A 15,042-nucleotide genomic window follows, 5' to 3' on the forward strand; every position below is an offset into this window, starting at 1 on the left:
TTCCGGGTTTTGTTGCGTTCAGCTCCTTGATTCTGTGGCTTTCTCTGTCTGAATTGATTCCGTTCATAAAGGACTCCAGCAGTAGGATTACGATCCTATTACTGAATGAGGTGGATCACACCTTAACCAAAGTAATCATCAAAAAGACCCTATTACAGTGAGTTCATACTCAAACAGGAATGGATTAGATTTAAGAACATGTTTTTCTGGGGTATATATAGTTTCAATTCACACAAATGATAATTCTCTATTTAGCTTTTTGAGAAGCCACCATATTGCCTTCCACAGTGGCTGCACCATTTTATGTTTCCACCAGAAATGCACTCGAGTTCCAGTTTTTCAGCATCCTCTCCAACACTGATTATTTTCTGTTTTCTTAGTAATAATCATTCTTATGGATTTGCTTTGCATTTCCCTAATGGCTAATGATTTTGAGCATCTTTTCATGTGTTTATTGGCCATTTTGTATCTTTGGAGTAATGTCTATTCAAGTCCTTTGCCCGTTTTTTAATTGGGCTGTTTGTCTTTGTTGTTGCACTGTGAAAGTTCTTTATATATTCTGGATATCAAACCCTTGTCTGATATTTGACTGAAACTATTTTCTCTCATTTTGCAGGTTGTCCTCATTTTCTTGATAATTTCCTTGAATGCATAAAAGGTTTTAATTTTGATGAAACCAAACTTACCTATTCTTTCTTTTTTGTCTGTGCTTTTGGTGTCATATCTAAGAAGACTAGTCGTGAAACATTGTCTCTATGTTATCTTCTAAGAGCTTTATAGTTTTAGCTCTTCTGTGTAGGCTCTTGATCCATTTTGAGTTGATTTTTGTTTGTGGTGTTAGATAGGTTCTGACTTCACTCTGCATGTGGATTTCCAGTTTTCCCAGCACCATCTGCCGAAGAGACCATTCTTTTCCCACTGCATGTACTTAGCACCCTTGTCAAAAATCAACTGCCCATAGACGTGTGGGTCTGCTTCTACTTTGTGCTAGTACCATGCTGTTTTGACCATTGTAGCATTGTAATATGCTTTAAAGTCAGGAAGTATGAGTCCTCCAACTTGGTTCTTCTTTTTCAAGATGTTTTGTCTATTGGGGACTCCTTGCAGTTCCATATATATTTGAGAATTGGTTTTTCCATTTCTGCAAAAAAAAAAAAAAAAAGGCAGATGGAAATTTAACAGGGATTGCATACATTTGTACACTGCTGTGGTTAATACTGACCTCTAAACAAGGTTAACTCTTCCAGTGCGGGAACCTGGGATGACTTGCCACTTATTGGGAGTTCTTTAAGTCTTTAAGACTTCCTCAGCTGTGTTTTGTAGCCTTCATTATACAAGTTATTTGAATGCTTTACCTAAGTTTACTCCTAGCTATTTTCTTCTTTTAGATACTGTCGTAAATGGAATTCTTTTCTTAATTTTCTTCAGATTGTTATTGCTAGTGTATAGGAACACAATTATTTTTGTATGTTGGTCTTTACCCACCACTTCATTGGATTCATTTATTAGCTTTAACAGTTTTCTTGTGTATTCTGTTCAATTTTCTCTATATAAAATCATGCCATCTGCGAATAGAGATAGTTTTACTTCTTCCTTTCCAATTTGGATATCTTTTATTTCTTTTTCTTGCCTGACTGCTCTGGCGAGAACTTGCATTACAATATTGAACAGCAGTGGTGAAAGCAGGCATCCTTGTCTTGTTCCTGATCGTAGGGGGAAGCTTTCAGTCTTTCACCATTGAGAATGATATTAGCTTTGGGTTTTTCATCGACAGCGTTTATGATGTTGGGAAAGTTCCCTCTTATTCCTACTTTTCTGAGTGTTGTTCATCAAAAAAAGGTGCTGGGTTTTGTTGAATGCCCTTTCTGTTTCTGTTGAGATCCTCGTGATTTTTTTCCTTCATTTTGTTCGTGTAGTGCATTAAATTGATTGCTTTCCTTAAGTTGAACCATCCTTGTGTTCCTGGGATGAATCCACTTGCTCATGTTGTATAATCTTTCGAATGTGCTGTTGGATTCGCTCTGCTAGTATAGTATTTTGACAAGGATTTTCATATGTATATTTATAAGGGAATTTGGTCTGTAATTTCCTTTCCTTTTCATTTTAACTTTTTATTTTGAAATACTTTTGAATTTAGAGGACAGTTAGAAAAAACATAGAAACCCCATACAGAGAACTCCAGCACACCCCCACTCCCCAGATACCCAGATTCACCAATTTTTTTTTTCATTTTTATTGAGGTTGTTCAAATACCATACAGTTATCCAAAGATCCAAAGTGTACAATCACTTGCCCCTGGGTACCCTCATACAGCTGTGCATCCATCACACTTAATTTTTGTTCAATTTTTAGAAACTTTTCATTACTCCAGACAAGAAATAAAGTGAAAGATGAAAAAAGAAAAAAAGAAAAGGAAACTCTAATCCTCCCCTATCCCTAACCAACCGCCCTGAATTGTTGACTCATAGTATTGATATAGTACATTTCTTACTGTTTATGAAAAAATGTTGAAAAGCTACTAACTGTAGTATATAGTTTGTAATAGGTATGTAGTTCTTCCCTATATGCCCCTCTATTATTAACTTCTAATTGTGTTGTCATACATTTGTTCTGGTTCATGGAAGCGGTTTCTAGTATTTGTACAGTTGATCATGGACATTGCCCACCATAGGATTCAGTTTTATACATTCCCATCTTTTGACCTCCAACTTTTCTTCTGGTGACATATATGACACTGAGCTTCCCCTTTCCACCTCATTCACGCACCATTCGGCACTGTTCGTTATTCTCACATCTTGCTACCAACACCCCTGTTCATTTCCAAACGTTTAAGTTCATCCTAATTGCACATTCTGCTCATACTAAGCAACCACTCCCCATTCCTAAGCCTCGTCCTGTATCTTGGTACCTTATATTTCATGTCTATGAGTTTACATATTATAATTAGTTCCTATCAGTGAGACCCTGCAATAATTGTCCTAATGTGTCTGGCTTATTTCACTCAGGATATTGCCCTTGAGGTTTTGTCATCAACCCATTTTTTTTTTAATATAGTTTCGTTCACTCACCATACATTCCATCCCAAGTAAATAATCGATGGTTCTCTGCTTGGTCATACATTTATGTGTTCACCACCTTCACCACTATCTATATAAGGGCATCTACATTTCTTCCACAAGGCAGGAGGGAGAGTCAAAGAAGGTAGAGAGGCAAATGAAAGAGGAAAAAAAAAAATGACAGCTAGGAAGCAGCAAAAGGAAAAATAACCTTAAATCAAAGTAGGATAAAGAATCAGACACCACCACCAATGTCAAGTGTCTAACATGCCTGCCCTATCCCCCCCTCTTATCTGCATTTACCTTGATATATCACCTTTGTTACATTAAAGGAAGCATAATACAATGATTCTATTAGTTACAGTCTCTAGTTTATGCTGATTGCATCCCTCCCCCAATGCCTCCCCATTTTTAACACCTTGCAAGGTTGACATTTGCTTGTTCTCCCTCGTAAAAGAACATATTTGTACATTTTATCACAATTGTTGAATACTCTAGATTTCACCAAGTTACACAGTCCCAGTCTTTATCTTTCCTCCTTTCTTGTGGTGTCTCACATGCTCCCCACCTTCCTCTCTCAACCATATTCATAGTTACCTTTGTTCAATGTACTTACATTGTTGTGCTACCATCTCCCAAAATTGTGTTCCAAAGCACGCACTCCTGTCTTCTATCACCCTGTAGTGCTCCCTTTAGTATTTCCTGTAGGGCAGGTGTCTTGTTCACAAAGTCTCTCATTGTCTGTTTGTCAGAAAATATTTTGAGCTCTCCCTCATATTTGAAGGACAGCTTTGCAGGATATAGGATTCTTGGTTGGCGGTTTTTCTCTTTCAGTATCTTAAATATATCACACCACTTCCTTCTTGCCTCCATGGTTTCTGCTGAGAGATCCGCACATAGTCTTATTAAGCTTCCTTTGTATGTAATGGATCGCTTTTCTCTTGCTGCTTTCAGGATTCTCTCTTTGTCTTTGACATTTGATAATCTGATTATTAGGTGTCTTGGCGTAGGCCTATTCAGATCTCTTCTGTTTGGAGTACGCTGTGCTTCTTGGATCTGTAATTTTATGTTTTTCATAAGAGATGGGAAATTTTCATTAATTATTTCCTCTATTATTGCTTCTTCCCCTTTTCCCTTCTCTTCTCCTTCTGGGACACCAATGATACGTACATTATTGTACTTTGTTTCATCCTTGAGTTCCCGGAGACGTTGCTCATATTTTTTCATTCTTTTCCCCATCTGCTCCTTTGCGTGTAGGCTTTCAGGTGTTTTGTTCTTCAGTTCCTGAGTGTTTTCTTCTGCCTCTTGAGATCTGCTGTTGTATGTTTCCATTGTGTCTTTTGTCTCTTGTGTTGTGCCTTTCATTTCCATTGATTCTACTAGTTGTTTTTTTGAACTTTCAATTTCTGCCTTATATATGCCCAGTGTTTTCTTTACAGCCTCTATCTCTTTTGCAATATCTTCTCTAAACTTTTTGAACTGATTTAGCATTAGTTGTTTAAATTCCTGTATCTCAGTTGAAGTGTACATTTGTTCCTTTGACTGGGCCATAACTTTGTTTTTCTTAGTGTAGGTTGTAATTTTCTGTTGTCTAGGCATGGTTTCCTTGGTTATCCAAATCAGGTTTTCCCAGACCAGAACAGACTCAGGTCCCAGAGGGAAGAAATATTTAGTATCTGGTTTCCCTGCGGGTGTGTCTTAGAAAATTGCTTCACCCTTTGATGTCTGGGGTCACTGTGCTTTTCTGCCCAGCAGGTGATGCCTGTTAGCCTATAATTCTTGACTGGTGTGAGGAGGTACGGCGTGTTCCCCCAGGCTCTGGGGTCTGGTTCTGAATGGAAGGGGCCCCACCCCTTTCCTCCTAGAGAAGACAGAGCCCCCAGGTGGAGGTCATTAGCATTTCAATGGTCTCTCTCTCTGCTTATGCTGTGTCCACCCTTCCCCGAGCCACAGCCCTGGAAACTGAAAATGGCTGGGGCTTTCTCCACTGAGCCGAAAAAGAAACAGATAGCCCCCTTCAGACCCAGCCCAAGGCAACCCTCCGTCTCTGCAAGGTCAGTTGTCACCCAAAGCCTCTGTCTGTTTTTTGGGGATGCGTACCTGCAGTGAGCAGTTGACACTCGCTACTTAAAACCCCAGTTGGAGCTCAGCTGAGCTATATTCGCTTGCTGGGAGAGAGCTTCTCTCTGGCACCACGAGGCTTTGCAGCTCGGGCTATGGGGGAGGGGGTCTCACGACTTGGATCCGCAGGTTTTACTTACAGATTTTATGCTGTGTTCTCGGGCATTCCTCCCAATTCAGGTTGGTGTATGATGAGTGGATGGTCTCGTTTGTCCCCCCGCAGTTATTCTGGATTATTTACTAGTAGTTTCTGGTTTTTTGTAGTTGTTCCAGGGGGACTACTTAGCTTCCACTCCTCTCTATGCCTCCATCTTGCCCCCAGATCCACCAATTTTAACCTTATACCATATTTTCCATATCATTCTATTAAGTATCTGTCTCAGTCTATCATTCTATGTATCTCTCCATCCGTCTGTCCATCTGTTTGTCCATTGTCTGAACACTTGAGCGTAGCTGGTGGACATAATGCTCCTTGAACGCTGAGTACTGCCAGGTGCCTTTCCTAAGAACAAGGACATTCACTTATATAACCAAGTTCAAGTAATGTAACACTAACAGAGAAGCTTACTGAAGTCTGTATTCCAGCTTTTTTCATATGTCCCTTTTGTCCTTTTGGGCCTTTTCTCCTCCCTTATTGGGTTGTCCCGTCCAGGATCACATACTGCATTTCGTTGTCATTGTCTCTTTATTTATACAGACAGCATCAGCTGCCCATGCCTGCTGCTCGCCGGGGTCACGTGTGCTGCGCAGGGCCCTCACCCCTCCAGCACTCGGGCTTGCCCGGCTCCCCAAACAGAAAGTCTGCCCCCATTCTGCATTAGCCCCCTCCCCTGCCCCTGGCAACCTGGACTCGAATTCTGCCTCTGTGAGCTCACATATTCGACAGTATTTTCTTTGTGGTCTCCATGGGCTTGAATTGAACATGCTTATCTTTAAGCATCTCATTTGCTTTGACACCAACTTAACTTCAGTAGTCTGCGCACACTGTGTTCCTGTTCCCTTCTGTTTCCCCTCATCATGGAGTCCTTGTCACAAGTACATGTTTATAATTGTGAGTCCCAAACCACTGATTTTTCTTTACGTTTTATGCATTTACCTTTGAGATCCCATAGGAAGTAAAAAGTGGAGTTACAAACCAAAAATACAAAAATCGTACTGGTGTTTGTATTTCCCCACATGGTTACACTGGAAATTTTATTTCTTTGTGCAGCTTTGATCTGTTGTCTGTTGTCCTTTCCTTTCAACCTGCCAAACTCTTTAGCATCTCATATAGGGCCGATCTAGTGTGACAGACTCCCTCAGCTTTTGTTTATCGGGGAATGTGTTGATCTTCCTCATTTTAGAAAGACAGTGTTGCCGGATATGGCATTCTTGGTTGGCAGTTTTTTGCCTTCCACACTTTAAGCATGTCACCCCCCTGCCTTCTCGCCTCCATGGTTTCGATGAGAGACTGGCCCTTGCTCTCGCTGAGGCTCCCTGGCACGTGACACGTCACTCCTCTCCTGCAGCGACAGATTGATCACAACATGGCACAGTGTGGGTCTGTTTGGGTTTATCCTGTTGGGAGCTCATTGAGCATCTTGCATGTGCAATTGTGTTTTCTCATGATGTCTTTACCAGGCTTTGGGATTGGAATAAATCTGGCCCTGTGGAAAGATGAGGAAGTGCTCCCTCTGCTTGAATTCTTTGGAAAGTTTGAGAAAGACTAGTATTCTTCTTTAAATATTTGGTAGAATCCATCATTAAAGCTATCTGGTCTTGGAATTTTATTTGGTGGAAGTTTTTTTTGATTGACTCAATCTCTGTATTTGTTATACATTTTTAAATTTCTATTTCTTCTTGAGTCAGTTTGAGTAACTGATGTATTTCTAGGAATTTTTCCATTTTTTCTAGGTTATCTAGTTTGTTGTCATACTACTGTTCAGAATATTCTCTTATCATTTTTTATTTCCAGGATGTCAGTGGTGATATCACCATTTTCCTTTCTAATTTTGGTTATTTGCATCTTCTTTTTTTTCTTTGTCAGTCTAGCTAGTTTTGCAATTTCATCGATTTTTTTTTCAAATCAAAGAGCCAACTTTTTATTTTGTTTATGCTCTCAGTTGTTTTTGTTGTCTATTTCTTTTATCTTCACTCTGATCTTAGTTGTTTCTTTTTTTCTGCTTTGAGTTTACTTTGCTCTTATTTTTCTAGTACCTCAAGATACAAAGTTTATTAATTAGTCCTTTTCCCTTTTTCAGTGCATGTAGGCATTCATAGCTGTAACTTTCCCTCTGAGCACTGCCCTTGCTTCTTCCTGTAAGTTTTGCTATGTTGCATTTTTGTTTTCATTTGTCTTTAAGTATTTTCTAATTTCTCTTGTAATTTCTTCCTTAACCTATTGGTTGTTTAAGAGTGTGTTGTTTAATGTCCATATGTTTGTAAATTCTCCAGTTTTCCTTCCATTACTGATTTGTAATTCATTCCATTTTGGTCAGAGAGGTTACTTTTTACGATTTCAGTGTTTTTTAATTATTGAGACTTCTCTTGTGCCCTAGTGTGCAGCCTGTCCTGAAGAATGATCTGTGTGAACTTGAAAAGAAGGTGAATTCTGAAGTTTCCCTGGGGGGTGGGGGTGTGGATCTACTTGGTTTATAGTGTTGTCGGCAACTCTCTTTCCTTATTGATCATGATTAGATCTTCTATCTGGTATTGAAAGTGGGGCCTTTCAGCAGCTTCTGATGCAGAACTGCCTGTTTCTCCCTTCACGTCCGTCTTGTTTGCTTCATATATTTTGGCATCTGTTGTTAGGTGCATACGTGTTTATAACTGCTAAATCTTCTTGTTGAGTTGACCCTTTTATCAGTATATAATGTTCTTTGACTCTTGAAAGGTTTTGACTTGAAGTCTATTCTGTCTGTTACTGTTACTAACACAGTCACCGCTCTCTTTTGATCACTGTTTGCATGAAATACTTTTGTTCATTCTTCTACTTTCAAGCTGTTTGTATCTGTGGATTTCAGATGGGTCTCTCATAAACAGCCTAAGATGGGTCATGTTTCTTTATCCATTCTGCCAGTCTCTGCTTTTTGATTGAAGAGTTTGGTCCACGTATGCTTAAGGAAATTACACATGAGGAAAGCTTTACTTAATGAATTTTGCTGTTTTTTTATAAGCCTTATGCCTTTATGTATTCCTCCTTTCCTTTACTTCTGTCTTTTTGCTTAAATGATACTTTATAATGAGCCATTTTGAATTACCCTCTCCTTTTGTGTATAACTTCTAGATAGCCTCTTTATGGTTGCCATAGGGATTGCATTTAGCAAACTGAATTTATTGCAGTTCAGTTTGTGTTGATTCCAACTAGACCTCAGTAGCCCACACATACACAGCATCTGTAGGCCTCCGTCCCTCCCTTTTATCTTGTTCTTGTCACAGATTACATCTTTATGCCTTGGGTACCCAGTAACAGAGACTTTGCTTGGGTTTTGTGCATTTGAATTTAAGCCTTATAAGAAGGAAAAGACAATTTTAGAAATGACAGCTGTGTCGACACTGGCATATGTTTACGTATGTTGCTGCTTTCCCCGGAGAAGCTTGCTTCTTCAGCCACCATCGACCCACTGCCTGGCGTCCTTTCCTTCCGCATTTCCCGGACAGCAGGTCTAGTGGTGATGTGCTCCCTCATTTCTCGTTTGTCTGGAAATGTCTTACTTTGTCCCTCGATTTTGGAGGACAGTTTTGCCACTTATTTTATTCTTGAGTAAAAGTTTTTCTTTGAGCACTTTAAAAATGCCCTCCTGCTGCCTTCTGGCCTCCATGGTTTCTACTGAGAAGTGGATGTTAATCTTAGAAAGGTCCCTTATACGGAACATGTCCCTCTTCTCTTGCTGTTTTTAAGATTCTCTGTCCTCAGCATTAAACAGTTGGAGCATAAAATGTGTTGGTGTAGATCTGCTTGGGTTCATCCTGCTTGGATTTATATTTTCATAGCTTTCTTCACATTTGTGAAGTTTTCTGCCATTAAATGTTTTTTCTGGCCTCTTATCTCTCTCTTCTCCTTCTGGAACTCCTGTGATGTGTGTATCGGTATGCTTGATGGTGTCCCACAGTTTCTGACTCAGTTCTTTTTTTTTTTTTTTTTCATTTTTTCTTTCTGCTCTCAGTGTGGATAATTTCAGTTGTCATATCTTCTAATTCACTGAGCCTTTTTCTTCTTTTTCCAGTCTAATCTTGAAACCTTGTATTTAAATTTTCACTTCACTTATTGTACTTTTGAGTTCTAGAATTTCCATTTGGTTCTTTATGATTTCTACCTCATTATCAAAATTCTCATTTTGTCCATACATTCTTTTCCTGATTTCCTTTGGATTTTTGTCCATGTTTTCCTTTAGTTCATTGATCCCATTTATGGAGTTGTCCTAAGAAATTTGATTAGTGATTCCAGAGGCCATGCATGCTCTGGAAAAGTTTCTGTTGAATTCTTTTTTCCTGTGCCTGAGATGTACTTTTCTTTCTCCTTGTATGTTTATTAACTTTTTCTTGAGAACTGTATTCAGAGTTTTATATGGTGATCACCCTGGAAATCTAGCTCCTCACTTTTTAGTCTGCCAGAATAAGAACAAGAAGGAAAAAAAGAATGAAAAAGAAAGGAAAAAAAAAGAGGATAAAAAAGAAAATAACAGTAGCAGACAAAACACCCACGAAAGAAAAACAGGAAAAAAAAAAATAATGAAGGTCCCTGCCTCTGCAAGTCTCGTCCTAAGCCAGTGGGGAGGCAGAACTGCTGCCGTCGAGGCCCCAGACCTTGGTCCAGCTTCTCTGCTTGTCCCTCAGGGTTCTTCTCAACCCACAACTGTAAAACGAAGGGGAAAATCCAGCCAACCATGAGAAGAAAAGACACGGTGCACTGCTGGTGTGAGGCCAGACGGGAAAAGCCGGGGTGAGGTCTGGGCTGGGCCTCAGGGAGCCCCCAGGCCTACCTCGGCCTCCTCCACCACTTTGAGAGGATTCCTGGCCGCCCCTGGAATCCGGGCCACGTTGCCGCAGCCGTTTCTGCAGCGGAACCCTCGGCAGCCTCTCGCTTCTTCTGGCACTTCTGGGGTTGTCCTCAGTGTCCCCTCTGGCTCCAGAGTCACTGCCTAGTGAATTCGTCTCTTGTCCAGCTCTTCCATTTTTCTAGTGGAGGGAGCAATTTGTAAAACTCCCTACTCTGCCATTTTTCCCTTTTTTACTTAATTTGATCTTTGAGTAAACAGAAAACATTAATTTCAGCAAAGTCAAGTTCATCGGTGTTTTTTTTAGGGATTGTGCTTTTAGTGTCATGTCTGAGAAATCTTTGCTACTCCAAGGTTGCGAAGGCTCTGTCCTCTGTTTTCTTGTTCACGTTCTGTCATTCTGGGGTTCGGCGAGGTGCACGTGGCAGGTGTGGCTCAGAGCTCCTTCCTCCTCCTGTGGGTCTCCGAGTCCTGGCTTCGCTGGTGGAGCGGCCTGTGTGTCCTCTGCTCGTTGCCTCTGTGCTGGCAGCCTCGGCTCTCCGGGCGTGTGCAGGCCACGCCACACCTCCCCTGACGCCAGCTTTATGAGACGTCTTGGCGTCAGGGTTGCCCAGCTTTATGCTTCTTTATCTGTCGCTGGCGCTGACAGGGAAGTGGGCTTGCACGTGTGCAGGTCCCGACGGCCACACCTTCGCAGGGCTGGCCTCACCTGCGCTGCATGGCAGAGACGGGGGTCTCCATCCCGTTCTCCGGGGAGCCCACTCGGTGGCCACGGCCGCTCAGCCAGGTCACGGGGCGCACACGTGCCCAAACCAGAGTGAAGCAGTCCGTGGTCGCGAGTTTCACTCGGCCTGGGAAGTTGGATGAGGAGAGCAGTTGCCTGTCACCCCACACTCCCCTGCATATGAGCGTCGCCATCTTCCCTGAGCGCTGTTTTTCTTGGACATTAGCGTTTGCACAGTTGATATCATTATGCATGTGATTTAACATTTTATTGTCTTTGTTTTTCTGTGTTGTATAGCCATCATACTTTAAAAAATTAATTTTAATATTCTACTGTGTTAATTTGCCATAATTTATTTAGCTGCTTATCATTGCTCTGCTGATTTTGGGTGATTTACTTAGGATATTGTCTCAGATGTGCATTATTGGATCAGAGGTTTCAGGCATTTTTATGAGTCTCGAAGTGTTCCGGAATTGCTCTCTAAAGGATGCCACACCCGGCAGTGCCGCTGGCAGTGCTGGGCGGACCTGGGCTGCATTGGCCGAGGCGTCCCGCGCTCCTGCTGCTGCGTGTCCTGCCCTGGGGAAGGGGCAGCGCTGGTTCGCGGGTCCATCAGCAGCTTCCAGGGAGCCCTCGCCTGCCCCCCTGCCCCAGCCCCTGCGTGGAAAGGAAGGGGGCGGCTGTGACATTGGGGGCCTCGGTGCCACATCCCTGCGGGGCCTCCTGGCCTGGTCGCCCCTGGGGTGCGGCACTGACCTGAGGGGACCATGGGTCGTCGTGTCCACTTAGAGCCACAGCCCTGAGGGACCCTGTCATTCCTGTGAGAATCAGAGATCGGGGCCGCACCTCAGTGGCTGTCATCACTAGGGCTGTGGTGAGGAGGGACCACACTTGTCCTCTGAACAGTGTCTTCCCGTCTTCAGCTTGTTCCCAGCCTGCATGTTGCCCATGTGGACGCGCCTTCCCTCCATGCAGCAGGGGGGATGGGGTGGGGGCCGTCCTCCACAGACCAGGTGATGGCGCCCAGCTTGGGGAGCACTGGGGCCTCCACCCCCCTCTGCCCTGGCCTGGCTGCTGCCTGAGGAGCCTGCCATGGACGGGAGAGGCACGGCTGCCTTTTCTGCCTGTTCCTGGCAAACTCAGTGCTGTGGTCTGGGCCAGGTGTCCGTGCATGCCCTGAGGCACGGGGCACAAGGTATGTCCAGCAGAGTCCCCGCCGAGGCGCTGGGTCACGGTGTTGTGTGGCGTGAAGCTCCAGCCCTGCTGTCGGTCCCTCACCTGCTGTCAGGCCAGGAGCCCCCTGAAGCCAGATGTTGGGGGCTGGGAGTCACTACTATCTGCAGAGTGCCCCGGCCTGGGGGGGACCCCACCGTGGGGCTGGGCCTCTGCTGCGTGTGGGTGTGAGCCTGGGTGACTCTGTGGCTTCCGGTACAGGAGATGTCAGCAGAAGAGAGAAAAGTGATCAGGCGCTTGGACAAGTGTGACTTCACAGAGATCCACAGGCACTTTGTGGACAGAAGCGCAGCCCAGAAAGCCCTGCCCAGGGAGGAGAAGCAGGTCAGTGCTCGGGGGCCACTGGGAGTATGGGGTGGACGGTCAGCACTCGGGAACCCGCTCATGTGCACAGGGACGTCAGAACCTTCTGTTGGTCTCCTTGGCCTCAGGACGAAAGTCCCTGGCTGCAAGTGGACCTCACGCTGAGGGTGGCAGGAGGCTGGGTAAACATCCTGTCACCTTAGGAAGCCGCCCACAAAAGGTCTGCACGTCCCCTGGATGGGCTGAGGGCCCCCATGCTGCTGCTTCCTCGGGTTCTGAGATGCTTTCGAGTTGTGTGTCTTGACATGGGTTTGAAACGTAGTTGAGTTAATGCAGAGCACATTTGCAATGGTGGGATTCTTAATTTACCTTCAGGGTAACAGCAGATCCACGACAGGGTGTCCGGGTGTGAGGACCAGGCTTTGGCCATCTTTAAAAAGGTCCCGCCTTGCACTGAGTAGGCTGCCGTTTGCCGTGAACCGACACACACCTCCCCTGGTGTCGTGTCTCATGTGCTTCACGGGGCCCTCGGCAACGCTGACCCCTCCTGCCCGGCTGGAGGCCCCGTGGTGACTCGGGCTGCTCCGGCGCCTGCCTCAGCTTCCCTCCCGGACGCCACGCCCACCCCCGAGCTCCCCGGGCAGCCCGAGTTCACTTCAGGGAATGTGGGTGTGTTCTCTTCTCTCGGTTACTAACACTGACCTACTGTCTGTTAACTCAGAAGCTAAAAGAAGAGGCAGAAAAGCTTCAGCAAGAGTTTGGCTACTGTATTTTAGATGGTCACCGGGAAAAGATAGGCAACTTCAAGACTGAGCCCCCAGGGCTGTTCCGGGGCCGGGGTGAACACCCCAAGATGGGGATGTTGAAGAGGAGGATCCGGCCGGAGGACGTGGTCATCAACTGCAGCAGGTACACGGGGGCGGGGGCTGGCGTTGCCAAAGTCCAGCTGGCCTGAGCAATCCGATTTTGTTTTTTTTAAATTCAGTTTTATTAATATATACTCACATACCACACAGTCATCTGTGGTGTACAATCAACTGTTCACAGGACCGTCATAGTTGTGCATTCATCACCCCAATCTATTTTTTTTAACATTTGCCTTATACCAGAAAAAGTAAAAATAAGAAATAAAAGTAAAAAAGAACACCCGAATCATCCCCCCAATCCCACCCTATTTTTCATTTAATTTTTGTCCTCATTTTTCTACTCATTCCTCCATACACTGGATAAAGGAAGTGTGATCCACAAGGTTTTCACAATCACACTGTCACCCCTTGTAAGCTGCATTGTTATGCAGTCGTCTTCAAGAGTCAAGACTGCTGGGTTGGAGTTTGATAATTTCAGGTATTTACTTCTAGCTGTTCCAGTGCATTAAAATCTAAAAAGTGTTATCTATATAGTGCATAAGAATGTCCACCAGAGTGACCTCTTGACTCCATTTGAAATCTCTCAGCCACTGAAACTTTATTTTGCTTCATCTTGCATCCCCCTTTTCGTCAAGAAGATGTTCTCAATCACCATGCCGGGTCTAGATTCATCCCCGGGAGTCATATTCCACATTGCCAGGGAGATTCACTCCCCTGGGAGTCAGATCCTATGTAGGGGGGAGGGCAGTGATTTCACCTGCCAAGTTGGCTTAGCTAGAGAGAGAGAGAGGCCACATCTGAGCAACAAAGAGGCATTTGGGAGGAGGCACAATTATAAGCAGGTTTAGCCTCTACTTTGCAGTAATGAGCTTCATAAGGGCAAACCCCAAGATAGAGGCTCCACACACCAAACCCTGAGCCATTTGATTTTGACCCCAAGCCCCAGTGCTCAGCTGTGCTGGGGAGCAAGTGCATGGAGGACAGGCTGCCCCCACGGGCCCTTCCGAGCCGCACTCCACAGTGGCCAGCGCGGTCCTGCAGGAGGAGTGGGCCCTGCACAGTCACCTCTCCTCCCAGAGCTCAGTGACTTCCGAGGCCTGTGAATGAATTCTGTAAAGATGCTAATCGCTTTGCCCACAGTTGTGACCTGGCCCCACCTGGGGAACTCTCTGCATGTTTCTCATCCTTCAGTATTTGGATTACCGGGGTAGTCTAGAAGCAGCTCTAGAAACAGCTCGGTTGGAAATCACTGGGGAGTCGGCTCTGGCTGGTCGCCCCCCCACCAGTGTTCCGCTGGCTTCCGCTGCAGCGTGAGGGGCCACGTGACCACCCTGGCCTCTGGCGACCCGGGGGTGGGGCTCTGCGGCTCCGAGCATCAGGTTGCCATGCTGGGGGCAGCCCTGGGCCCCAGCCTCTGACCCCACCCCCACGTACCCCACGGGGCGAGAACTGCTAGGAGGAGCTGCGTGGGCGAGGGGGCCTGTGTTCTGAGCCCAGCATCGAGGGCCCCTCCTGTGTGCCACTTGCCCACCTGGGGATGACATGGCCTCTCTGCCCACCTTTCAGAGAACAGGCTGTTGACTCTTGGCGTGTCTGGGTTCCTCTTGCTGCAGGGACTCAAAAATCCCCGAGCCCCCAGCGGGTCATTGCTGGAAGGAGGTGCGCTCCGACAACACGGTGACCTGGCTGGCGTCCTGGACGGAGAACATCCAGAACTCCATCAAGTACATCATGCTGAACCCGAGCTCGAAGCTGAAGGTGAG

The 15,042-nt window shown here is 45.0% G+C and overlaps 1 protein-coding gene across 2 annotated transcripts in view; it reads left to right on the forward strand.

Moving 5' to 3' along the window:
• TOP1MT (DNA topoisomerase I mitochondrial) overlaps positions 1-15,042 on the forward strand; it is a 52,908-nt gene that overhangs the window by 11,368 nt on the left and 26,498 nt on the right. For both annotated transcript variants that reach the window (XM_037803361.1, XM_037803360.1), the window contains exons 4-6: positions 12,312-12,434; positions 13,135-13,322; positions 14,893-15,037. In XM_037803361.1, the coding sequence (XP_037659289.1) occupies positions 12,312-12,434; positions 13,135-13,322; positions 14,893-15,037 (456 nt within the window). The remainder of the gene's footprint in view (positions 1-12,311; positions 12,435-13,134; positions 13,323-14,892; positions 15,038-15,042) is intronic.

The sequence above is a fragment of the Choloepus didactylus genome, chromosome 14, assembly GCF_015220235.1.
Source record: "Choloepus didactylus isolate mChoDid1 chromosome 14, mChoDid1.pri, whole genome shotgun sequence".
Lineage (NCBI taxonomy): Eukaryota > Metazoa > Chordata > Mammalia > Pilosa > Megalonychidae > Choloepus > Choloepus didactylus.